The sequence below is a fragment of the Oncorhynchus gorbuscha genome, unplaced genomic scaffold (assembly GCF_021184085.1).
Source record: "Oncorhynchus gorbuscha isolate QuinsamMale2020 ecotype Even-year unplaced genomic scaffold, OgorEven_v1.0 Un_scaffold_295, whole genome shotgun sequence".
Classification (NCBI taxonomy): Eukaryota; Metazoa; Chordata; class Actinopteri; order Salmoniformes; family Salmonidae; genus Oncorhynchus; species Oncorhynchus gorbuscha.
In genome coordinates, this window is record NW_025745159.1 from 1,213,808 (window position 1) to 1,241,307 (window position 27,500).

A 27,500-nucleotide genomic window follows, 5' to 3' on the forward strand; every position below is an offset into this window, starting at 1 on the left:
CCCCACCACCAGATAGATGAGAACAGATAGATAGATGCTGGCCCCACCATAGAGAGAACAGATAGATGCTGGCCCCACCATAGAGAGAACAGATAGATGCTGGCCCCACCATAGAGAGAACAGATGGATGCTGGCCACACCATAGAGAGAACAGATAGATGCTGGCCCCACCACCATAGAGAGAATAGATAGATTCTGTCCACACCATAGAGAGAACAGATAGATGCTGGCCCCACCATAGAGAGAATAGATAGATGCTGGCCCCACCATAGAGAGAACAGATAGATGCTGGCCCCACCACCATAGAGAGAACAGATAGATGCTGGCCCCACCACCATAGAGAGAACAGATAGATGCTGGCCCCACCACCATAGAGAGAACAGATAGATGCTGGCCCCACCATAGAGAGAACAGATAGATGCTGGCCCCACCATAGAGAGAACAGATAGATGCAGGCCCCACCATAGAGAGAACAGATAGATGCTGGCCCCACCATAGAGAGAACAGATAGATGCTGGCCCCACCATAGAGAGAACAGATAGATGCTGGCCCCACCATAGATAGAACAGATAGATGCTGGCCCCACCATAGAGAGAACAGATTGATGGATATATGGCTGCTGTAATGCTGGCATCAACAATGCTATGTAGGGGGGGTGACAGCCAATCAGACGTGTGGTCAGGGTGGGGGGCTGGGGGGGGTGACAGCCAGTCAGACGTGTGGGAGGGGGGCTGGGAGGGGGTGACAGCCAGTCAGACGTGTGGTCAGGGTGGGGGGCTGACAGCCAGTCAGACGTGTGGTCAGGGTGGGGGGCTGGGAGGGGGGTGACAGCCAGTCAGACGTGTGGTCAGGGTGGGTGGCTGGGGGGGGTGACAGCCAGTCAGACGTGTGGTCAGGGTGGGGGGCTGGGAGGGGGGGTGACAGCCAGTCAGACGTGTGGTCATGGTGGGGGGCTGGGAGGGGGGGGGTGACAGCCAGTCAGACGTGTGGTCAGGGTGGGGGGCTGGGAGGGGGGGGTGACAGCCAGTCAGACGTGTGGTCAGGGTGGGGGGCTGGGAGGGGGGTGACAGCCAGTCAGACGTGTGGTCAGGCTGGGAGGCTGGGAGGAGGGGGTGATAGTGGTGTCTCTCTCTCTCTCTGTCTCTCTGCATTTCACCTAGGGTTGCATGGCGGCCATTACAGAGGGCCCTGACTCACATCCCACTGTGGTTTGTCTCCCCACCACTCAGTGTGTGTGTGTGTGTGTGTGTGTGTGTGTGTGTGTGTGTGTGTGTGTGTGTGTGTGTGTGTGTGTGTGTGTGTGTGTGTGTGTGTGTGTGTGTGTGTGTGTGTGTGTGTGTGTGCACCACCACTCAGACTGTGTGTGTGTGTGTGTGTGTGTGTGTGTGTGTGTGTGTGTGTGTGTGTGTGTGTGTGTGTGTGTTGTGTGTGTGTGTGTGTGTGTGTGTGTGTGTGTGTGTGTGTGTGTATTTTTGCTGGCTCCCGTTGTCCACACTTGCGGCCCTCTGGCTTGGATGCCATGGTAACGCAGGAGAACTATGGGACAATGCTGGTCCTGTCTCTATTGTTCTCCTGCAGACCCACAACACATCCCCTCAATGAGGCCTGTCTGGAGTCTGGACCTCCTTCCTCCCGCTCCAAAACAATGCATTACACTTTTAAATGAGGCCGTTGATGTCGCGTTGACTTGTTTTGTAGAGACTGAGACCGAGTTCACTACCTTACATACCTCCTGGGTTCACTACCTTACATACCTCCTGGGATAGAGACCTGACTGGTTCACTACCCCTCCTGGGATCATACCTCCTGGGATAGAGACTGACTGGTTCACTACCCTACATACCTCCTGGGATAGAGACTGACTGGTTCACTACCCTACATACCTCCTGGGATAGAGACTGACTGGTTCACTACCCTACATACCTCCTGGGATAGAGACTGACTGGTTCACTACCCTACATACCTCCTGGGATAGAGACTGACTGGTTCACTACCCTACATACCTCCTGGGATAGAGACTGACTGGTTCACTACCTTACATACCTCCTGACTGGGATAGAGACTGACTGGTTCACTACCCTACATACCTCCTGGGATAGAGACTGACTGGTTCACTACCCTACATACCTCCTGGGATAGAGACTGACTGGTTCACTACCCTACATACCTCCTGGGATAGAGACTGACTGGTCCACTACCCTACATACCTCCTGGGATAGAGACTGACTGGTTCACTACCCTACATACCTCCTGGGATAGAGACTGACTGGTTCACTACCCTACATACCTCCTGGGATAGAGACTGACTGGTTCACTACCCTACATACCTCCTGGGATAGAGACTGACTGGTTCACTACCCTACATACCTCCTGGGATAGAGACTGACTGGTTCACTACCCTACATACCTGGGATAGAGACTGACTGGGATAGAGACTGACTGGTTCACTACCCTACATACCTCCTGGCTTCACTACCCTACATACCTCCTGGGATAGAGACTGACTGGTCCACTACCCTACATACCTCCTGGGATAGAGACTGACTGGTTCACTACCCTACATACCTCCTGGGATAGAGACTGACTGGTTCACTACCCTACATACCTCCTGGGATAGAGACTGACTGGTTCACTACCCTACATACCTCCTGGGATAGAGACTGACTGGTTCACTACCCTACATACCTCCTGGCTTCACTACCCTACATACCTCCTGGGATAGAGACTGACTGGTCCACTACCCTACATACCTCCTGGGATAGAGACTGACTGGTTCACTACCCTACATACCTCCTGGGATAGAGACTGACTGGTTCACTACCCTACATACCTCCTGGGATAGAGACTGACTGGTTCACTACCCTACATACCTCCTGGGATAGAGACTGACTGGTTCACTACCCTACATACCTCCTGGCTTCACTACCCTACATACCTCCTGGGATAGAGACTGACTGGTTCACTACCCTACATACCTCCTGGGATAGAGACTGACTGGTTCACTACACTACTACATACCTCCTGGGATAGAGACTGACTGGTTCACTACCCTACATACCTCCTGGGATAGAGACTGACTGGTTCACTACCCTACATACCTCCTGGGATAGAGACTGCCTGGTCCACTACCCTACATACCTCCTGGGATAGAGACTGGGTTCACTACCCTACATACCTCCTGGGATAGAGACTGACTGGTTCACTACCCTACATACCTCCTGGGATTCACTGGTTCACCCTACATACCTCCTGGGATAGAGACTGACTGGTTCACTACCCTACATACCTCCTGGGATAGAGACTGACTGGTTCACTACCCTACATACCTCCTGGGATAGAGACTGACTGGTTCACTACCCTACATACCTCCTGGGATAGAGACTGACTGGTTCACTACCCTACATACCTCCTGGGATAGAGACTTCACTACCCTACATACCTCCTGGGATAGAGACTGACTGGTCCACTACCCTACATACCTCCTGGGATAGAGACTGACTGGTTCACTACCCTACATACCTCCTGGGATAGAGACTGACTGGTTCACTACCCTACATACCTCCTGGGATAGAGACTGACTGGTTCACTACCCTACATACCTCCTGGGATAGAGACTGACTGGTTCACTACCCTACATACCTCCTGGCTTCACTACCCTACATACCTCCTGGGATAGAGACTGACTGGTTCACTACCCTACATACCTCCTGGGATAGAGACTGACTGGTTCACTACCCTACATACCTCCTGGGATAGAGACTGACTGGTTCACTACCCTACATACCTCCTGGGATAGAGACTGACTGGTTCACTACCCTACATACCTCCTGGGATAGAGACTGACTGGTTCACTACCCTACATACCTCCTGGGATAGAGACTGACTGGTTCACTACCCTACATACCTCCTGGGATAGAGACTGACTGGTTCACTACCCTACATACCTCCTGGGATAGAGACTGACTGGTTCACTACCCTACATACCTCCTGGGATAGAGACTGACTGGTTCACTACCCTACATACCTCCTGGGATAGAGACTGACTGGTTCACTACCCTACATACCTCCTGGGATAGAGACTGACTGGTTCACTACCCTACATACCTCCTGGGATAGAGACTGACTGGTTCACTACCCTACATACCTCCTGGGATTGAGACTGACTGGTTCACTACCCTACATACCTCCTGGGATTGAGGGTAGTCCATGTCCTACGGTTGTCTCAGTGTAAACCTGGTGTTCATTCCTGGGATAGAGCTCCTGATCCTTCACCACCAGACAGGCAGGGCTCTGTTTCTCTGTTTCTCCTTCCTGAACACATCTTCTCAGGACAACAACACACAAGCAGGGTCCCATCAGTCAGTTGGCATGGATAATCCAGTTCCCCTGCAGTCTGAGGACAGCAGGAAGTAGTACAGGAAGGAGGGCTCCAAGTTCCCCCTGCAGTCTGAGGACAACAGGAAGTAAGTCAGGAAGGAGGGATAATCCAAGTTCCCCTGCAGTCTGAGGACAACAGGAAGTAATCAGGAAGGAGAGCTCCAAGTTCCCCTTGAGACGAGAGGAGAGGAGAGGAGAGGAGAGGAGAGATGACAGTGGATCTCTCAGGAGAAGAGAGAGGACAGTAGACTAGTGACTCCAGTGGTCCTCTCAGGAGAAGAAAGAGGACAGTAGACTAGTGATTACAGTAGTCCTCTCAGGAGAAGAGAGAGGACAGTAGACTAGTGATGACAGTGGTCCTCTCAGGAGAAGAAAGAGGACAGTAGACTAGTGATTACAGTGGTCCTCTCAGGAGAAGAGAGAGGACAGTAGACTAGTGATGACAGTGGTCCTCTCAGGAGAAGAGAGAGGACAGTAGACTAGTGATTCCAGTGGTCCTCTCAGGAGAAGAAAGAGGACAGTAGACTAGTGATGACAGTGGTCCTCTCAGGAGAAGAGAGAGGACAGTAGACTAGTGATGACAGTGGTCCTCTCAGGAGAAGAGAGAGGACAATAGACTAGTGATTCCAGTGGTCCTCTCAGGAGAAGAGAGAGGACAGTAGACTAGTGATTCCAGTGGTCCTCTCAGGAGGAGAGAGAGGACAGTAGACTAGTGATTACAGTGGTCCTCTGCCTCTTCCTGTCCAGGGAGGGGGGTGCTGTGTGGGCTCGTGTCTGGAAGTGAGGAATCTGTAATTTTTGACATTAGGAGTTATATTCCCTCAGTGTGTTGTCCAGGAAACGTTGTTGTGATATATGAATGGGAACGGCCCTATGACGTAGCAGGGTGGTAGACGTTACACACACAGCCCAGCGGGGGTTAATTGACTCACAGCAGGGTAATTTACAGCAATGGGTGGTGGTGTTGCTTCATCACAGCGGTCTGAAACGCTGTGCCACAGCTATGTGCTTGGGTTTTTTAAATATTTTGTCTGTCTGTAATCCCCATGGAAACGGACTGATATGGCCGCCAATACCTCCAAAATCCCAGGAAACCCGGCGTGAGAGAGTCTTGATAGGTGTGTTAATGATTTGTGACACGGGGATCACCAGCGGTATTGATTTTCATCTGGTGACAGTGGTGAGGGGGGGGGGTTATAGACGATGTCCTCATCCTGTCTCCCGGCCACGGTGTTGTCTTAACCTTTAAAGAGCTTTGTAATGTGAGCGCCAGGCAGATGTTGCTTGTTATCCAGTCGTCCTCAGCTCTACGTTGTACCTCGTTCACCTTGTTTCTCCCCGATGCGGAAGGAAAGTTTTGCTTCTCTTCTTACTCGGCGTTCAACAAAGTCTTTGACTTGTGAAATGTGTCGACTGTTTCAGTCACAACGAGACCAGTCTGTCACAACGAGACCAGTCTGTCACAACGAGACCAGTCAGTCACAACGAGACCAGTCTGTCACAACGAGACCAGTCTGTCACAACGAGACCAGTCAGTCACAACGAGACCAGTCAGTCACAACGAGACCAGTCAGTCACAACGAGACCAGTCAGTCACAACGAGACCAGTCAGTCACCAGTCTGTCACAACGAGACCAGTCAGTCACAACGAGACCAGTCAGTCAGTCAAACGAGACCAGTCAGTCACCAGTCAGTCACAACGAGACCAGTCAGTCACAACGAGACCAGTCAGTCACAACGAGACCAGTCTGTCACAACGAGACCAGTCTGTCACAACGAGACCAGTCAGTCACAACGAGACCAGTCAGTCACCAGTCACACAAGACCAGTCTGTCACAACGAGACCAGTCAGTCACAACGAGACCAGTCAGTCACAACGAGACCAGTCAGTCACCAGTCACACAACGAGACCAGTCTGTCACAACGAGACCAGTCAGTCACAACGAGACCAGTCAGTCACCAGTCAGTCACAACGAGACCAGTCAGTCACAACCAGTCAGTCACAACGACCAGTCAGACCAGTCAGTCACAACGAGACCAGTCAGTCACAACGAGACCAGTCACACAACGAGACCAGTCAGTCACAACACAACGAGACCAGTCAGTCACAACGAGACCAGTCAGTCACAACGAGACCAGTCAGTCACAACAACGAGACCAGTCAGTCACAACGAGACCAGTCAGTCACAACGAGACCAGTCAGTCACAACGAGACCAGTCAGTCACAACGAGACCAGTCAGTCACAACGAGACCAGTCTGTCACACGAGACCAGTCAGTCACAACGAGACCAGTCAGTCACAACGTCAGTCACAACGAGACCAGTCAGTCAGTCAGTCACAACGAGACCAGTCAGTCACAACGAGACCAGTCAGTCACAACGAGACCAGTCAGTCACAGTCACGAGACGTCAGTCACAACGACCAGTCAGTCACAACGAGACCAGTCAGAGACCAGTCAGTCACAACGAGACCAGTCAGTCACAACGAGACCAGTCTGTCACAACGAGACCAGTCTGTCCACAACGAGACCAGTCTGTCACAACGAGACCAGTCAGTCAACGAGACCAGTCAGTCAAACCAGTCAGTCACAACGAGACCAGTCAGTCACAACGAGACCAGTCAGTCACAACGAGACCAGTCAGTCACAACGAGACCAGTCAGTCACAACAGTCAGTCACAACGACCAGTCAGTCACAACGAGACCAGTCAGTCTATAAACTGTTAAATTCAGACAGAAACGTTCCTGTGATTCTTGTTGTTTTTCTGCTATGAGTCTATAACATGAAGAGGACCAGTCTAATGTCCAGGGTTAGTACTGTTCTGGTACTACCCAGCTTCCACCAGCCGAGGCAGGCTTCCCTCTCTCTCTCTCTCTCTCTGTCTCAGTGTCTGTCTCATCCTGTCCTGCAGGCTTCCCTCTCTCTCTCTCTGTCTTAGTGTCTGTCTCATTCTGTACTGCAGGCTTCTCTCTCTCTCTGTCTTAGTGTCTGTCTCATTCTGTGCTGCAGGCTTCCCTCTCTCTCTCTGTCTTAGTGTCTGTCTCATTCTGTCCTGCAGGCTTCCCTCTCTCTCTCTGTCTTAGTGTCTGTCTCATTCTGTCTCATTCTGTCCTGTCTTAGGCTGTCTCATCCTGTACTCTTCTCTCTCTGTCTCTCTGTCTTAGTGTCTGTCTCATTCTGTCCTGCAGGCTTCCCTCTCTCTCTCTCTGTCTTAGTGTCTGTCTCATCCTGTCCTGCAGGCTTCCCTCTCTCTCTCTCTCTCTCTCTCTCTCCCTCTCTCTCTCTCTCTCTATCTTAGTGTCTGTCTCATCCTGTCCTGCAGGCTTCCCTCTCTCTCTCTCTCTCTCTCTCTCTCTCTCTCTCTCTCTCTCTCTCTCTCTCTCTCTCTCTCTCTCTCTCTGTCTTAGTGTCTGTCTCATCCTGTCCTGCAGGCTTCCCTCTCTCTCTCGCTCTGTCTTAGTGTCTGTCTCATTCTGTACTGCAGGCTTCCTCTCTCTCTCTCTCTCTCTCTCTCTCTCTCTCTCTCTCTCTCTCTCTCTCTCTCTCTCTCTCTCTCTCTCTCTCTCTCTCTCTCTCTCTCTCTGTCTTAGTGTCTGTCTCATTCTGTCCTGCAGGCTTCCCTCTCTCTCTCTCTGTCTTAGTGTCTGTCTCATGTCTCTCTTCCCCAACTGGTGGCCCGATGTGATTTTTATTTGGCCTCCAGAGTTTTCTGAGCAAAACAAAAAAATACCAACTTGTGAATGTAGTTGATCTCTGCTGACGCTGTGGCCTGTTAATGGTCCAGCTGGGTTTTTGTGTTGGTTCTGGGTTCCTCCTCTGTTCTGTTCTGTTCCGTTCTGTTCTGTTCCTCCTCTGTTCTGTTCTGTTCTGTTCAGCTGAGACATTAAGGCATATGTCTCTGTGGAATGACTTGGCTGTGTTTCTTAGTGAACTTCTCCTCGGGGGTGAAACAGAACAGAAAAACAGGGCCAAGAGGACATGTTGTACATTTTATCAGGCGGTGTTGCTCTGTTTCACTCACTGCTGTTAACCTAGTCTCTGGCAGACCAGACCAGACCGAACCAGACCAGACCAGACCAGACCAGACCAGACCAGACCAGACCGGACCAGACCGGACCAGACCAGACCGAACCAGACCAGACCAGACCAGACCAGACCAGACCAGACCGAACCAGACCAGACCAGACCAGACCGAACCAGACCAGACCAGACCAGACCAGGTTAGACCAGACCAGACCAGACCAGGTTAGACCAGACCAGACCAGACCAGACCAGGTTAGACCAGACCAGACCAGACCAGGTTAGACCAGACCAGACCAGACCAGGTTAGACCAGACCAGACCAGACCAGACCAGACCAGACCAGGCCAGACCAGACCAGACCAGACCAGACCAGACCAGGCCAGACCAGACCAGACCAGGCCAGACCAGGTTAGACCAGACCAGACCAGACCAAACCAAACCAAACCAAACCAGACCAGACCAGACCAGACCAGGCCAGGCCAGACCAGACCAGACCATACCAAACCAAACCAAACCAGACCAGACCAGACCAGACCAGGCCAGGCCAGGCCAGGCCAGACCAGACCAGACCAGACCAGGCCAGGCCAGACCAGACCAGACCAGACCAGACCAGACCAGGTTAGACCAGACCAGACCAGACCAGGCCAGACCAGACCAAACCAGGCCAGACCAAACCAGACCAGACCAGACTAGGCCAGGCCAGACCAGGCCAGGCCAGACCAAACCAGACCAGACCAAACCAGGCCAGACCAAACCAGACCAGACCAGACCAGACCAGACTAGACCAGACTAGACCAGACCAGGCCAGACTAGGCAAAACCAAACTAGACCAGACCAGACTAGGCTAGACCATACCAGCTTAGACCAGACTAGACCAGACTAGACCAGACCAGACCAGACCAGACCAGACCAGACCAGACCAGACCAGACCAGACTAGACTAGACCAGACCAGACCAGACCAGACCAGGCCAGGCCAGGCCAGACTAGACCAGACTAGACCAGACTAGACCAGACTAGACCAGACTAGGCAAAACCAAACTAGACCAGACCAGACTAGGCTAGACCATACCAGCTTAGACCAGACTAGACCAGACTAGACCAGACCAGACCAGACCAGACCAGACCAGACCAGACTAGACTAGACTAGACTAGACTAGACCAGACCAGACTAGACTAGACCAGACCAGACCAGACCAGGCCAGACCAGACCAGACCAGGCCAGACCAGACCAGACCAGACCAGACTAGACCAGACCATACCAGCTTAGACCAGACTAGACCAGACTAGACCAGACCAGACCAGACCAGACCAGACCAGACCAGACTAGACTAGACTAGACCAGACCAGACCAGACCAGACCAGACCAGACCAGACCAGACCAGACCAGACCAGACCAGACCAGACTAGACTAGACCAGACCAGACCAGACCAGACCAGACCAGACCAGACCAGACCAGACCAGACTAGACTAGACTAGACCAGACCAGACCAGACCAGACCAGACTAGGCAAAACCAAACTAGACCAGACCAGACTAGGCTAGACCATACCAGCTTAGACTAGGCTAGACCAGGCCAGACCAGCTTAGACCAGACCAGACTAGACCAGGCCAGACCAGACTAGACTAGACCAGACCAGACCAGGCCAGGCCAGGCCAGACCAGAACAGGCCAGACCAGGCCAGACCAGACCAGGCTAGACCAGCCTAGACCAGACCAGACCAGGCTAGACCAGCCTAGACCAGACCAGATTAGGCTAGACCAGACCAGCCTAGCCCAGGCCAGACCAGACTAGACCAGACCAGACCAAACTAGACTAGACCAGACCAAACCAGACCAGGCTAGACCAGACCAGACCAGACCAGGCTAGACCAGACCAGGCTAGACTAGACAAGACCGGGCGAGACCAGGCCAGGGCCCTGGTCTATAATAGTACCACTATATAGGGAATAGGGCCCTGGTCTATAGTAGTGTACTATATAGGGAATAGGGCCCTGGTCTAAAGTAGTGCACTATATAGGGAATAGGGCCCTGGTCTAAAGTAGTGCTCTATATAGGGAATAGGGCCCTGGTCTATAGTAGTGTACTATACAGGGAATAGGGCCCTGGTCTAAAGTAGTGTTCTATATAGGGAATAGGGCCCTGGTCTATAGTAGTGCACTATATAGGGAATAGGGTCCTGGTCTAAAGTAGTGCACTATATAGGGAATAGGGCCCTGGTCTATAGTAGTGCACTATATAGGGAATAGGGCCCTGGTCTATAGTAGTGTACTATATAGGGAATAGGGCCCTGGTCTATAGTAGTGCACTATATAGGGAATAGGGCCCTGGTCTATAGTAGTGTACTATATAGGGAATAGGGCCCTGGTCTATAGTAGTGCACTATATAGGGAATAGGGCCCTGGTCTATAGTAGTGTACTATATAGGGAATAGGGCCCTGGTCTATAGTAGTGCACTATATAGGGAATAGGGCCCTGGTCTATAGTAGTGCACTATATAGGGAATAGGGCCCTGGTCTATAGTAGTGTACTATATAGGGAATAGGGCCCTGGTCTATAGTAGTGCACTATATAGGGAATAGGGCTCTGGTCTATAGTAGTGTACTATATAGGGAATAGGGCCCTGGTCTATAGTAGTGTACTATATAGGGAATAGGGCCCTGGTCTATAGTAGTGTACTATATAGGGAATAGTGCCCTGGTCTATAGTAGTGCACTATATAGGGAATAGGGTCCTGGTCTAAAGTAGTGCACTATATAGGGAATAGGGCTCTGGTCTAAAGTAGTGTACTACGTAGTGCTTTTACACCTGCATTGTTTGCTGTTTGGGGTTTTAGGCTGGGTTTCTGTACAGCACTTTGAGATATCAGCTGATGTACGAAGGGCTATATAAATAAATTTGATTTGATTTGATTTGATTTGAATAGGGCCCTGGTCTATAGTAGTGTACTACGTAGGGAATAGGGCCCTGGTCTATAGTAGTGTACTACGTAGGGAATAGGGCCCTGGTCTATAGTAGTGTACTACGTAGGGAATAGGGCCCTGGTCTATAGTAGTGTACTACGTAGGGAATAGGGCTCCATTTGGGACCCTTCATTCAGACCTGTGTTGTTTTCGTGTCCAGATCAGTGGTGTGTCACTGTGTTTCGCAGCTTGGATTGATGCTGAACTCAAATAAGAGAGTCCGCCACCATTTGAAGTCTGAGGGGAGGGAGACGTTATTGTGTCTGTTCCCTAAAGGTCACGGCCAACCACAGGCATGATAAAAACGGACCGGGGGAGGAGGGGGCCAAGGGGGGAGGAAGGGAGGGGCTGTTGAAATAACAAACTCTCCTCTCCACAGATGGGCCTGAGGTGCTCTCCTGAGGTGTGTGTGTGTCGAGGCACTCTCCTCTCCGCTCCTCTCCTCCAGCCTTCTTTCTCCGCTCTCGCTCCGCTCCTCTCCTCTCCTCCAGCCTTCTCTCTCCGCTCTCTCCTCTCCTCTCCTCTCCTCCAGCCTTCTTTCTCCGCTCTCGCTCCGCTCCTCTCCTCTCCTCCAGCCTTCTTTCTCCGCTCTCGCTCCTCTCCTCTCCTCTCTCTCCCCTCCTCTCCACTCCTCTCCTCTCCTCTCTCTCCCCTCCTCTCCGCTCCTCTCCTCTCCTCCAGCCTTCTCTCCCCTCCTCTCCTCTCCTCTCCTCTCCTCTCCTCTCCTCCAGCCTTCTCTCCCCTCCTCTCCTCTCTCTCCCCTCCTCTCCTCTCCTCTCCTCCAGCCTTCTCTCCCCTCCTCTCCTCTCTCTCCCCTCCTCTCCTCTCCTCTCCTCTCCTCTCCTCCAGCCTTCTCTCCCCTCCTCTCCTCTCCTCTCCTCTCCTCCAGCCTTCTCTCCCCTCCTCTCCTCTCCTCTCTCTCTCCTCTCCTCCAGCCTTCTCTCCCCTCCTCTCCTCTCTCTCCCCTCCTCTCCTCTCCTCTCCTCTCCTCCAGCCTTCTCTCTCCTCCTCTCCTCTCCTCTCCTCTCCTCTCCTCTCCTCTCCTCTCCTCTCCTCTCCTCTCCTCCAGCCTTCTCTCTCCGCTCTCGCTCCTCTCCTCTCCTCTCTCTCCCCTCCTCTCCGCTCCTCTCCTCTCCTCTCCTCCAGCCTTCTCGCTCCTCTCCTCTCCTCTCCTCTCTGATGTCATGTCCATGGAGAAGGCCGACTCGGCGACGAGGATGATGATCTGGGAGTAACTGAATTGAGGCTTTGATTAGTGGTGTTATTGTAACGGGATCTCTGTTCAGACGAGAGGCAGTGTGGAGTTCACACAGGATCGTGTGTGTGTGTGTGTGTGTGTGTGTGTGTGTGTGTGTGTGTGTGTGTGTGTGTGTGTGTGTGTGTGTGTGTGTGTGTGTGTGTGTGTGTGTGTGTGTGTCTTTGTGTGTGTGTGTCTTTGTGTGTGTGTGTGTCTTGTGTGTGTGTGTGTCTTTGTGTCTTTGTGTGTGTGTCTTTGTGTGTGTCAGGGCCCTGACCAGGTACCTCTCAGACTTCCTGACCCCACTCCTAATGTGTGTCAGGCATAAATACTGTATGTTAATGTTTGTCTCTTCTCCTCTCTCCTCCTCCCTCTCCCCTCTCCCCCCTCTCCTCCTCCCCCCACCCTCTCCTCCTCCTCTCTCCCCCTCTCCCCCTCTCCTCCCACCTCCTCTCTCCCCCTCTCCTCTCCTCCCCCCTCTTCACCTCTCCTCCCCCTCTCCTCCTCTCCCCCTTTCTTCTTCTCCTTCTCCTCTCCCCCTCCCCTCTCCTCCTCCTCCTCTCCTTCTCCCCCTCTCCTCTCCCCCTTCCCCTCTCCTCTCTCCTCCTCCTCCTCTCCTCCCCCTCCTTCTCCCCCTCTCCTCTCCCCCTCCCTCCCCTCTCCTCCCTCCCCTCTCCTCCTCCTCCTCTCCTTCTCCCCCTCTCCTCTCCCCCTTCCCCTCTCCTCCTCCTCCTCTCCTCTCTCCTCCTCCTCCTCCTCTCCTCCCCCTCCTTCTCCCCCCCTCCTCTCCTCCTCCTCTCTCCCCCTCTCCCCTCTCCTCCTCCTCTCCCCCTCTCCTCCTCCTCCTCTCTCCCTCCTCTCCTCCTCCTCTCTCCCCCTCCCTCTCCTCCTCCTCCTCTCTCCCCCTCTCCTCCTCCTCTCTCCCCCCCTCTCCCCTCTCCTCCTCCTCTCTCCCCCTCTCCCCTCTCCTCCTCCCCTCTCCCCCTCTCCTCCTCCTCCTCCTCCCTCCTCCTCTCTCTCTCCCCTCTCCTCCTCCTCTCCCCCTCTCCTCCTCTCCTCTCTCCTCCTCCTCTCCCCCCTCTCCTCCCTCTCCTCTCTCCTCCTCCTCCTCCTCCTCCCCCTCTCCTCCTCCTCTCTCCCCCCCCTCTCTCTCCCCCTCTCCCCTCTCCTCCTCCTCCCCCTCTCCTCCTCCTCCTCTCCCCCCCCCTCCCCTCTCCCAGCTCCTTCATATCTGTATAGAGGGCTGGGGTAACTGGCGTTGGTCTGAGGCCTTCAGTGTGGACAACGTGGGGACTCTGTTGAGGACTATCCAATATAAAGGACGGACTGCGTCGCTCATCATCAAGGTGTTGCAGCTCAACGGTGTCCAGAAACAGGTATTCAATTCAAGAAATCTTTATTGTTCCCAAAAGGCAATTCATGTGCAACCCATCCTCCTGTCGTGCCATTCTGTTTGTCTTTGTCCTCAGTTTACTGTGGTAGTTTAAACCCCTCTAACTACCTAACTAACTAGCTAACTAACTAACTAACTACCTAACTAACTAACTAACTAACTAACTAACTAGCAGCTGAACACTAGTCTACACCTTCACTATCAGTTTACTGTGTTAGTTTATACCCCACTAACTAACTAACTAACTAACTAACTAACTAACTAACTAACTAACTAGCAGCTGAATACTAGTCTACACCTTCACTATCGGTGTGCTGTGTTAGTTTAAACCCCTCTAACTAACTAACTAACTAACTAACTAACTAACTAACTAACTAACTAGCAGCTGAATACTAGTCTACACCTTCACTATCGGTGTGCTGTGTTAGTTAGTTAGTTAGTTAGTTAGTTAGTTAGAGGGGTTTAAACTAACTAACTAACTAACTAACTAGCAGCTGAACACTAGTCTACACCTTCACTATCAGTTTACTGTGTTAGTTTAAACCCCTCTAACTAACTAACTAACTAACTAATTAACTAACTAACTAACTAGCAGCTGAATACTAGTCTACACCTTCACTATCAGTGTGCTGTGTTAGTTAGTTAGTTAGTTAGTTAGTTAGTTAGTTAGTTAGTTAGTTAGTTAGTTAGAGGGGTTTAAACTAACTAACTAACTAACTAACTAGCAGCTGAACACTAGTCTACACCTCCACTATCGGTGTGCTGTGTTAGTTAGTTAGTTAGTTAGTTAGTTAGTTAGTTAGTTAGTTAGAGGGGTTTAAACTAACTAACTAACTAACTAACTAGCAGCTGAACACTAGTCTAAACCTCCACTATCGGTTTGATCCATACTGGTATTGAATTCAGTAACTCTATATGGGTGCAGAAACAGGTCCTGGACATCACAGGACATTGTCTGAGCTCCCTACCCATCACTTCCTGTTGTGGCTGGGTCCATTTAACTCTTTAGTCACCACTCATTCACTAGCAGCTGAATGACACACCTTTACCTTATCAAGAGACAGCTGACTGACACACCTTTACCTTATCAAGAGACGGCTGAATGACACACCTTTACCTTATCAAGAGACGGCTGAATGACACACCTTTACCTTATCAAGAGACAGCTGAATGACACACCTTATCAAGAGACAGCTGAATGACACACCTTTACCTAATCAAGAGACAGCTGAATGACACACCTTATCAAGAGACGGCTGAATGACACACCTTTACCTTATCAAGAGACGGCTGAATGACACACCTTTACCTTATCAAGAGACAGCTGAATGACACACCTTTACCTGATAAAGAGACGGCTGAATGACACACCTTTACCTTATCAAGAGACAGCTGAATGACACACCTTATCAAGAGACAGCTGACTGACACACCTTTACCTATAAATGACCCCATTTCATCTGGAGTTAACCCTTAACCTCTGATGACCTTCTACTCTGTGTGTGATGCTTGATGGTTCGAGAACTACATCCTGTCTGTTGTTACAACGGGAACACTAGTCACCACAGACAGACAGGAAGTGTTCCTGTTAGTGGAGTCGTCACCACAGACAGACAGGAAGTGTTCCTGTTAGTGGAGTCGTCACCACAGACAGACAGGAAGTGATCCTGTTAGTGGAGTCGTCTCCACAGAAACAGAACAGGAAGTGATCCTGTTAGTGGAGTCGTCTCCACAGAAACAGAACAGGAAGTGATCCTGTTAGTGGAGTCGTCTCCACAGAAACAGAACAGGAAGTGATCCTGTTAGTGGAGTCGTCTCCACAGAAACAGAACAGGAAGTGATCCTGTTAGTGGAGTCGTCTCCACAGAAACAGAACAGGAAGTGATCCTGTTAGTGGAGTCGTCTCCACAGAAACAGAACAGGAAGTGATCCTGTTAGTGGAGTCGTCTCCACAGAAACAGAACAGGAAGTGATCCTGTTAGTGGAGTCGTCTCCACAGAAACAGAACAGGAAGTGATCCTGTTAGTGGAGTCGTCTCCACAGAAACAGAACAGGAAGTGATCCTGTTAGTGGAGTCGTCTCCACAGAAACAGAACAGGAAATGTACAAGACTTTAAATTGATCCGTGTTCAAGAAATGTTACATAAAACATCACTTTTTATTTTTATTTTTTACAACAGCTGAATAAACGTACCAAAAACCGTGGTTGAATTGGAACAAACATTTAATTCCCCACAAATCTTGAGATGCCTTCTCTGAAATGTGGGGACGCTTTGTTTTGGAAACACTGTCAAGTGTCACACGTCTCTAGTTCTGGCCTGCAGACAAAACAGAACGGCTACATTCTTATCTGCTCCGCTCAGACATCTTGTTCTCGTTGGCTCAAACGACACGGGTGTAAGCCCTGGTCACATCCAATCCCCCTAACAAACTGCCGGGAGATTGTGACAGCTCCTTACAGCAACGGGAGATGTCTCTGGTCACAGGCTGGCTGTGGGACGTGTGTGTGTGTGTGTGTGTGTGTGTGTGTGTGTGTGTGTGTGTGTGTGTGTGTGTGTGTGTGTGTGTGTGTGTGTGTGTGTGTGTGTGTGTGTGTGTGTGTGTGTGTGTGTGTGTGTGTGTGTGTGTGTGTGTGTGTGTGATTACGTGATGGAGAGCCTGTGAGAGGGGCTATAAAGGGATGATTGATGAGCTGGAGAATTCTCTCTCTTTAGAGACCAATCCCTCTCCTCACCACCATTATCAACACCACCACCCAGAGAACACACACACACACACACACACACACACACACACACACTGGGTGGTGGCAACAATGAATTGTGAGCTGAATTAGAATAGTCATGAACAGATGAGGGCTTCCTGGTGACTGAGCTGGGTTAGAGCTGGACCAGAGGGAGATGTGGGTTTGGTCCAAAATGGCACCCTATTCCCTATGTAGTGCGCTACTTTAGACCAGGGCCCAGAGGGAATAGGGTGCCATTTCGGCCGTGGTGTTCTGTAGAGTACAGGGAGGAATAGAGAGGAGGACAGCTTGGCCGTGGTGTTCTGTAGAGTACAGGGAGGAATAGAGAGGACAGCTTGGCCGTGGTGTTCTGTAGAGTACAGGGAGGAATAGAGAGGAGGACAGCTTGGCCGTGGTGTTCTGTAGAGTACAGGGAGGAATAGAGAGGACAGCTTGGCCGTGGTGTTCTGTAGAGTACAGGGAGGAATAGAGAGGAGGGCAGCTTGGCCGTGGTGTTCTGTAGAGTACAGGGAGGAATAGAGAGGAGGACAGCTTGGACGTGGTGTTCTGTAGAGTACAGGGAGGAATAGAGAGGACAGCTTGGCCGTGGTGTTCTGTAGAGTACAGGGAGGAATAGAGAGGACAGCTTGGCCGTGGTGTTCTGTAGAGTACAGGGAGGAGTAGAGAGGACAGCTTGGCCGTGGTGTTCTGTAGAGTACAGGGAGGAATAGAGAGGACAGCTTGGCCGTGGTGTTCTGTAGAGTACAGGGAGGAGTAGAGAGGACAGCTTGGCCGTCTGATAATGATAGTGACAGACACAGTGACTTCAGGAGCCAATCAGACTGGGGGACAGCAGCAGGCAGGACCCATACTGACCATCATCCCTGATTAACACAACTGTGTCAGTGTGTTGATCAATAACCTGATATATCCATCAAGTCTAGTTTTGACTCTTACATAACCACTGTCTCTCTCTCTCTCTGTCTCTCTCTCTCTCTCTCCCTCTCTCTCTCTCCCTCTCTCTCTCTCTCTCTCTCTCTCTCTCTCTCTCTCTCTCTCTCTCTCTCTCTCTCTCTCTCTCTCTCTCTCTCTCTCTCTCTCTCTCTCTCTCTCTCTCTCCCCCTCTCTCTCTAGGTAATCATCTGTGGTCGCCAGGTGATGTGTAGTTACCTGTCTCAGGACATTGATCTGCGGGTGGTGCAGCACTATGTGAATCCAGAAGACCAGACGGTGGTTAAGGAACATGTTGACTGTCTGGAGGCTGGGAGGAAGCTGCCCTCCTACGTGCTGGAGGACTCAGAGCTGACAGAGCTGTGTGTCAGAACCAGAGGAGATGAGGACTGGTCTCGGGATGTCAGACTGGAGAGGAAGGAGAAGGAGAGGGGGAGTAGCTCTGTGGTACAGGTGAGTACAGACACAGATACGCACACACCAGACTCTCTCTCAATTCAATTCAAGGGTCTCTCTCTCTCTCTCTCTCTCTCTCTCTCTCTCTCTCTCTCTCTCTCTCTCTCTCTCTCTCTCTCTCTCTCTCTCTCTCTCTCTCTCTCTCTCTCTCTCTCTCTCTCTCTCTCTCTCTCTCTCTCTCTCTCTCTCTCTCTCTCTCTCTCTCTCTCTCTCTCTCTCTCTCTCTCTCTCTCTCTCTCTCTCTCTCTCTCTCTCTCTCTCTCTCTCTCTCTCTCTCTCTCTCTGTAACCTTGGGTCAGGGTAGAGTGTGTTGGTGGACCAGGTTACCCCCTGATGATTAAACTAGGTCTGTAACCATGGAGGGGGGTAGAGTGTGTTGGTGGACCAGGTTACCCCCTGATGATTAAACTAGGTCTGTAACCATGGAGGGGGGTAGAGTGTGTTGGTGGACCAGGTTAAACTAGGTCTGTAACCATGGAGGGGGGTAGAGTGTGTTGGTGGACCAGCCCGTGTCTAGCAGTGTTCTCCTTCACACAAGAGGAACCCGAGGCCGTTGTCAGAGCTGAACAGAACAGAACAGAACGTCGGTTATTGCGTTCATGCCTGGTGTTTTGTCCGCAGTAAATAAAGTCCCTCGCTGACTGTAAATTAGGCAGTGTTGTAACGGCCTTTGGCACGGTGTAGGTCTTAACGAGGAGTCAGGGGGTCGGAGGGGGAAAGGCAGTGTTGTAACGGCCTTTGGCACGGTGTAAGTCTTAACGAGGAGTCAGGGGGTCGGAGGGGGAAAGGCAGTGTTGTAACGGCCTTTGGCACGGTGTAAGTCTTAACGAGGAGTCAGGGGGTCGGAGGGGGAAAGGCAGTGTTGTAACGGCCTTTGGCACGGTGTAAGTCTTAACGAGGAGTCAGGGGGTCGGAGGGGAAAGGCAGTGTTGTAACGGCCTTTGGCACGGTGTAGGTCTTAACGAGGAGTCAGGGGGTCGGAGGGGGAAAGGCAGTGTTGTAACGGCCTTTGGCACGGTGTAGGTCTTAACGAGGAGTCAGGGGGGGTCGGAGGGGGAAAGGCAGTGTTGTAACGGCCTTTGGCACGGTGTAGGTCTTAACGAGGAGTCAGGGGGTCGGAGGGAAAGGCAGTGTTGTAACGGCCTTTGGCACGGTGTAGGTCTTAACGAGGAGTCAGGGGGTCGGAGGGGGAAAGGCAGTGTTGTAACGGCCTTTGGCACGGTGTAGGTCTTAACGAGGAGTCAGGGGGTCGGAGGGGAAAGGCAGTGTTGTAACGGCCTTTGGCACGGTGTAAGTCTTAACGAGGAGTCAGGGGGTCGGAGGGGGAAAGGCAGTGTTGTAACGGCCTTTGGCACGGTGTAGGTCTTAACGAGGAGTCAGGGGGTCGGAGGGGGAAAGGCAGTGTTGTAACGGCCTTTGGCACGGTGTAAGTCTTAACGAGGAGTCAGGGGGTCGGAGGGGAAAGGCAGTGTTGTAACGGCCTTTGGCACGGTGTAAGTCTTAACGAGGAGTCAGGGGGTCGGAGGGGGAAAGGCAGTGTTGTAACGGCCTTTGGCACGGTGTAAGTCTTAACGAGGAGTCAGGGGGTCGGAGGGGAAAGGCAGTGTTGTAACGGCCTTTGGCACGGTGTAGGTCTTAACGAGGAGTCAGGGGGTCGGAGGGGGAAAGGCAGTGTTGTAACGGCCTTTGGCACGGTGTAGGTCTTAACGAGGAGTCAGGGGGTCGGAGGGGAAAGGCAGTGTTGTAACGGCCTTTGGCACGGTGTAAGTCTTAACGAGGAGTCAGGGGGTCGGAGGGGAAAGGCAGTGTTGTAACGGCCTTTGGCACGGTGTAAGTCTTAACGAGGAGTCAGGGGGTCGGAGGGGGAAAGGCAGTGTTGTAACGGCCTTTGGCACGGTGTAAGTCTTAACAGGGGGGTCGGAGTCAGGGGGTCTTAACAAGGAGTCAGGGGGAGGGGAAAGGCAGTGTTGTAACGGCCTTTGGCACGGTGTAAGTCTTAACGAGGAGTCAGGGGGTCGGAGGGGAAAGGCAGTGTTGTAACGGCCTTTGGCACGGTGTAAGTCTTAACGAGGAGTCAGGGGGTCGGAGGGGGAAAGGCAGTGTTGTAACGGCCTTTGGCACGGTGTAAGTCTTAACGAGGAGTCAGGGGGTCGGAGGGGGAAAGGCAGTGTTGTAACGGCCTTTGGCACGGTGTAAGTCTTAACGAGGAGTCAGGGGGTCGGAGGGGAAAGGCAGTGTTGTAACGGCCTTTGGCACGGTGTAAGTCTTAACGAGGAGTCAGGGGGTCGGAGGGGGAAAGGCAGTGTTGTAACGGCCTTTGGCACGGTGTAGGTCTTAACGAGGAGTCAGGGGGTCGGAGGGGGAAAGGCAGTGTTGTAACGGCCTTTGGCACGGTGTAAGTCTTAACGAGGAGTCAGGGGGTCGGAGGGGGAAAGGCAGTGTTGTAACGGCCTTTGGCACGGTGTAGGTCTTAACGAGGAGTCAGGGGGTCGGAGGAGGAAAGGCAGTGTTGTAACGGCCTTTGGCACGGTGTAAGTCTTAACGAGGAGTCAGGGGGTCTTAACGAGGGGGGAAAGGCAGTGTTGTAACGGCCTTTGGCACGGTGTAAGTCTTAACGAGGAGTCAGGGGGTCGGAGGGGGAAAGGCAGTGTTGTAACGGCCTTTGGCACGGTGTAAGTCTTAACGAGGAGTCAGGGGGTCGGAGGGGAAAGGCAGTGTTGTAACGGCCTTTGGCACGGTGTAGGTCTTAACGAGGAGTCAGGGGGTCGGAGGGGAAAGGCAGTGTTGTAACGGCCTTTGGCACGGTGTAAGTCTTAACGAGGAGTCAGGGGGTCGGAGGGGGAAAGGCAGTGTTGTAACGGCCTTTGGCACGGTGTAAGTCTTAACGAGGAGTCAGGGGGTCGGAGGGGAAAGGCAGTGTTCTTGTAGGGGGAAAGGCGTGTTGTAACGGCTTTGGCACGGTGTAGGTCTTAACGAGGAGTCAGGGGGTCGGAGGGTGGAAGGCAGTGTTGTAACGGCCTTTGGCACGGTGTAGGTCTTAACGAGGAGTCAGGGGGTCGGAGGGGGAAAGGCAGTGTTGTAACGGCCTTTGGCACGGTGTAAGTCTTAACGAGGAGTCAGGGGGTCGGAGAGGGAAAGGCAGTGTTGTAACGGCCTTTGGCACGGTGTAGGTCTTAACGAGGAGTCAGGGGGTCGGAGGGGAAAGGCAGTGTTGTAACGGCCTTTGGCACGGTGTAAGTCTTAACGAGGAGTCAGGGGGTCGGAGGGGGAAAGGCAGTGTTGTAACGGCCTTTGGCACGGTGTAAGTCTTAACGAGGAGTCAGGGGGTCGGAGGGGAAAGGCAGTGTTGTAACGGCCTTTGGCACGGTGTAAGTCTTAACGAGGAGTCAGGGGGTCGGGGGGGAAAGGCAGTGTTGTAACGGCCTTTGGCACGGTGTAAGTCTTAACGAGGAGTCAGGGGGTCGGAGGGGAAAGGCAGTGTTGTAACGGCCTTTGGCACGGTGTAGGTCTTAACGAGGAGTCAGGGGGTCGGAGGGGGAAAGGCAGTGTTGTAACGGCCTTTGGCACGGTGTAAGTCTTAACGAGGAGTCAGGGGGTCGGAGGGGGAAAGGCAGTGTTGTAACGGCCTTTGGCACGGTGTAAGTCTTAACGAGGAGTCAGGGGGTCGGAGGGGAAAGGCAGTGTTGTAACGGCCTTTGGCACGGTGTAAGTCTTAACGAGGAGTCAGGGGGTCGGAGGGGAAAGGCAGTGTTGTAACGGCCTTTGGCACGGTGTAAGTCTTAACGAGGAGTCAGGGGGTCGGAGGGGGAAAGGCAGTGTTGTAACGGCCTTTGGCACGGTGTAGGTCTTAACGAGGAGTCAGGGGGTCGGAGGGGAAAGGCAGTGTTGTAACGGCCTTTGGCACGGTGTAGGTCTTAACGAGGAGTCAGGGGGTCGGAGGGTGGAAGGCAGTGTTGTAACGGCCTTTGGCACGGTGTAGGTCTTAACGAGGAGTCAGGGGGTCGGAGGGGGAAAGGCAGTGTTGTAACGGCCTTTGGCACGGTGTAAGTCTTAACGAGGAGTCAGGGGGTCGGAGGGGGAAAGGCAGTGTTGTAACGGCCTTTGGCACGGTGTAGGTCTTAACGAGGAGTCAGGGGGTCGGAGGGGGAAAGGCAGTGTTGTAACGGCCTTTGGCACGGTGTAAGTCTTAACGAGGAGTCAGGGGGTCGGAGGGGAAAGGCAGTGTTGTAACGGCCTTTGGCACGGTGTAAGTCTTAACGAGGAGTCAGGGGTCGGAGGGGAAAGGCAGTGTTGTAACGGCCTTTGGCACGGTGTAAGTCTTAACGAGGAGTCAGGGGGTCGGAGGGGGAAAGGCAGTGTTGTAACGGCCTTTGGCACGGTGTAAGTCTTAACGAGGAGTCAGGGGGTCGGAGGGGGAAAGGCAGTGTTGTAACGGCCTTTGGCACGGTGTAGGTCTTAACGAGGAGTCAGGGGGTCGGAGGGGGAAAGGCAGTGTTGTAACGGCCTTTGGCACGGTGTAAGTCTTAACGAGGAGTCAGGGGGTCGGAGGGGAAAGGCAGTGTTGTAACGGCCTTTGGCACGGTGTAAGTCTTAACGAGGAGTCAGGGGGTCGGAGGGGAAAGGCAGTGTTGTAACGGCCTTTGGCACGGTGTAAGTCTTAACGAGGAGTCAGGGGGTCGGAGGGGAAAGGCAGTGTTGTAACGGCCTTTGGCACGGTGTAAGTCTTAACGAGGAGTCAGGGGGTCGGAGGGGGAAAGGCAGTGTTGTAACGGCCTTTGGCACGGTGTAGGTCTTAACGAGGAGTCAGGGGGTCGGAGGGGGAAAGGCAGTGTTGTAACGGCCTTTGGCACGGTGTAAGTCTTAACGAGGAGTCAGGGGGTCGGAGGAATTAGAGCCAGTGATGCGTTAAGATCCGCCTCCCAAATGGCACCCCTATCTCCTACATAGTGCACTACTTTAGATCCAGAATCCTGTAGGGGGCTGTTTCTAAAGTAGTGCATAGGGTTTCATTGAGGGGTTGAACACACAACCAATAACCCTTCTGAAAGGCAAATTTTCAGCGTTTAAATCTTCTCAGAGCTGACAGAGTTTAATGGGCTATTATCCCACGCTAACAGTTAAATTGTCATTGGGACTTAACTGTTGGATGGTGTTGGAGCTTTGTGTGGGTTCTCTTGTACAACTGCAGAAAACCAGTTGGGAGCCGTGTTGGGTGACAGAAGGTGATGGTGTTGGATGGTGTTGGATGGTGTTGGGACAACGTGATGAGCGTGACGTGACTCAGTGGGCCGTGGGTTAGTTAGGGGGCGTGGGTTAGTTAGGGGCTTTGGTTTAATTAGGGGCGCGGGTTAGTTAGGGGCGCGGGTTAGTTAGGGGGCGTGGGTTAGTTAGGGGCGTGGGTTAGTTAGGGGATTTGGTTTAATTAGGGGGCGCGGGTTAGTTAGGGGGCGCGGGTTAGTTAGGGGGTGTGTTAGTTAGGGGCCGTGGGTTAGTTAGGGGCCTGGGTTATTTAGGGCGTGGGTTAGTTAGGGGGCGTGGGTTAGTTAGGGGGCGTGGGTTAGTTAGGGGCCGTGGGTTAGTTAGGGGGCGTGGGTTAGTTAGGGGGCGTGGGTTAGTTAGCTAAATGCTTGTGTTTCTAGCTCCAACAGTAATACCTAGCTAAATGCTTGTGTTTCTAGCTCCAACAGTAATACCTAGTTAAATGCTTGTTTTTCTAGCTCCAACAGTACAGTAATACCTAGCTAAATGCTTGTGTTTCTAGCTCCAACAGTTAAACCTAGCTAAATGCTTGTGTTTCTAGCTCCAACAGTAATACCTAGTTAAATGCTTGTGTTTCTAGCTCCAACAGTAATACCTAGCTAAATGCTTGTGTTTCTAGCTCCAACAGTAATACCTAGCTAAATGCTTGTGTTTCTAGCTCCAACAGTAATACCTAGTTAAATGCTTGTGTTTCTAGCTCCAACAGTAATACCTAGTTAAATGCTTGTGTTTCTAGCTCCAACAGTAATACCTAGCTAAATGCTTGTGTTTCTGGCTCCAACAGTAATACCTAGCTAAATGCTTGTGTTTCTAGCTCCAACAGTAATACCTAGTTAAATGCTTGTTTTTCTAGCTCCAACAGTACAGTAATACCTAGCTAAATGCTTGTGTTTCTAGCTCCAACAGTTAAACCTAGCTAAATGCCTGTGTTTCTAGCTCCAACAGTAAAACCTAGTTAAATGCTTGTGTTTCTAGCTCCAACAGTACAGTAATACCGAGCTAAATGCTTGTGTTTCTAGCTCCAACAGTAATACCTAGTTAAATGCTTGTGTTTCTAGCTCCAACAGTAATACCTAGCTAAATGCTTGTGTTTCTAGCTCCAACAGTGCAGTAATACCGAGCTAAATGCTTGTGTTTCTAGCTCCAACAGTAATACCTAGTTAAATGCTTGTGTTTCTAGCTCCAACAGTAATACCTAGCTAAATGCTTGTGTTTCTAGCTCCAACAGTAATACCTAGCTAAATGCTTGTGTTTCTAGCTCCAACAGTAATACCTAGTTAAATGCTTGTGTTTCTAGCTCCAACAGTAATACCTAGCTAAATGCTTGTGTTCCTAGCTCCAACAGTAATACCTAGCTAAATGCTTGTGTTTCTAGCTCCAACAGTAATACCTAGCTAAATGCTTGTGTTTCTAGCTCCAACAGTGCAGTAATACCGAGCTAAATGCTTGTGTTTCTAGCTCCAACAGTAATACCTAGCTAAATGCTTGTGTTTCTAGCTCCAACAGTAATACCTAGTTAAATGCTTGTGTTTCTAGCTCCAACAGTAATACCTAGCTAAATGCTTGTGTTCCTAGCTCCAACAGTAATACCTAGCTAAATGCTTGTGTTTCTAGCTCCAACAGTAATACCTAGTTAAATGCTTGTGTTTCTAGCTCCAACAGTAATACCTAGCTAAATGCTTGTGTTTCTAGCTCCAACAGTGCAGTAATACCTAGCTAAATGCTTGTGTTTCTAGCTCCAACAGTGCAGTAATACCGAGCTAAATGCTTGTGTTTCTAGCTCCAACAGTACAGTAATACCGAGCTAAATGCTTGTGTTTCTAGCTCCAACAGTACAGTAATACCGAGCTAAATGCTTGTGTTTCTAGCTCCATCAGTGCAGTAATACCGAGCTAAATGCTTGTGTTTCCAGTTCCTATCTACTGTCATTGTTTATTTCCAGGTCAGAGGTGAGAATAGTACCTGTCCTATCTGATGGTGTGTTGGTGTCCTTGCAGGTGCCTTGTTCCAGCGGCTCGTTGCTCTACGTGTGGTGCACCCTGATCACCATGGAAACGGACTCTCACATGCAGCAGAGAGTGGTGAGTATAGCCATCCAGGGTAGGGTCTGATGTGGTACCCTATTCCCTATGTAGTGCACTACTTTCTACCAGGGCCCAGAGGGTCCCTATTCCATATATACCTTAACTCTAACTAACACCATCATCTAACTAACACCATCCTCTAACACCGTCCTCTAACTAACACCATCCTCTAACACCATCCTCCAACTAACACCATCCTCTAACTAACACCATCCTCTAACTAACACCATCCTCTAACTAACACCATCATCTAACTAACACCATCCTCTAACACCGTCCTCTAACTAACACCGTCCTCTAACTAACACCATCCTCTAACACCATCCTCTAACTAACACCATCCTCTAACACCATCCTCTAACACCATCCTCTAACTAACACCATCCTCTAACTAACACCATCCTCTAACTAACACCATCCTCTAACTAACACCATCCTCTAACACCGTCCTCTAACACCGTCCTCTAACTAACACCATCCTTTAACACCATCCTTTAACTAACACCGTCCTCTAACTAACACGTCATCTAACTAACACCATCCTCTAACACCGTCCTCTAACTAACACCATCCTTTAACACCATCCTTTAACTAACACCGTCCTCTAACTAACACGTCATCTAACTAACACCATCCTCTAACACGTCCTCTAACTAACACCGTCCTCTAACTAACACCCTCTAACACCATCCTCTAACCAACACCATCCTCTAACTAACACGTCCTCTAACTAACACCATCCTCTAACTAACACCATCCTCTAACTAACACCATCCTCTAACTAACACCATCCTCTAACTAACACCATCCTCTAACTAACACCATCATCTAACTAACACCATCCTCTAACTAACACGTCCTCTAACTAACACCATCCTCTAACTAACACGTCCTCTAACTAACACCATCCTCTAACTAACACCATCCTCTAACACTGTCCTCTAACTAACACCGTCCTCTAACACTGTCCTCTAACTAACACCATCCTCTAACTAACACCATCCTCTAACACTGTCCTCTAACTAACACCGTCCTCTAACTAACACCATCCTCTAACTAATACCATCCTCTAACTAACACCATCCTCTAACTAACACCATCCTCTAACTAACACCATCCTCTAACTAACACGTCCTCTAACTAACACCGTCCTCTAACTAACACCGTCCTCTAACTAACACCATCCTCTAACTAACACCATCCTCTAACTAACACCATCCTCTAACTAACACCATCCTCTAACTAACACCATCCTCTAACTAACACCATCATCTAACTAACACCATCCTCTAACATCGTCCTCTAACTAACATCGTCCTCTAACTAACACCGTCCTCTAACTAACACCATCCTCTAACTAACACCATCCTCTAACTAACACCATCCTCTAACTAACACCATCCTCTAACTAACACCATCCTCTAACTAACACCATCCTCTAACTAACACCATCCTCTCCTCTCTCTGCCCCCCCCTCTCTCTTTCTCCTTCTCTCTCTCCCTGTCTCTCTCTCCCCCTCTCTCTGTCTCTCTCACTCTCTTTCTCTCTCCCTCTCTCTCTCTCACCTCGTCTCTCTCTCTCACCTCGTCTCTCTCTCTCTCCTTCTCTCTCCCTGTCCCTCTCTCTCCCTGTCTCTCTCTCTGTCTCCCTCTGTCTGTCTCTTTCCCCCTCTCTCTCTCTCTCTCTCTCTCTCTCTCTCTCTCTCTCTCTCTCTCTCTCTCTCTCTCTCTCACCCCCCTCCCTCCCTTCCCGGCTTCCCTTTGGTAACCACCACGGTTTGGCTTTGATTACAGTACCACCTCATAGCGAGGACACATACACAGACACACACACATTCGGAGGCATTGATTTCTACCCCTGTCTGTCTCTGAGGAGAAAAGGAAAGAGGATGACATGGATCTGTTTTCAGTGCGGTGAGGCCAGACAGTATTATGGTAGATTAGGCTGGTTGTGGAGAGAGAGAGGAGAGAGAGGAGACACAGAGAGAGAGGAGAGAGAGGAGACACAGAGAGAGAGGAGGTGGTGGAGAGAGAGG

At 51.2% G+C, this 27,500-nt stretch overlaps 1 protein-coding gene across 1 annotated transcript in view; it reads left to right on the forward strand.

Annotated features, from left to right (window-relative positions):
* The window catches only part of LOC124017627 (vacuolar protein sorting-associated protein 13B-like), a 242,195-nt gene that overhangs the window by 145,134 nt on the left and 69,561 nt on the right, over positions 1-27,500 (forward strand). Inside the window, 3 exon segments of the mRNA XM_046332880.1 lie at positions 13,818-13,973; positions 17,850-18,119; positions 25,379-25,462. Coding sequence (XP_046188836.1) covers positions 13,818-13,973; positions 17,850-18,119; positions 25,379-25,462 — 510 coding nt within the window.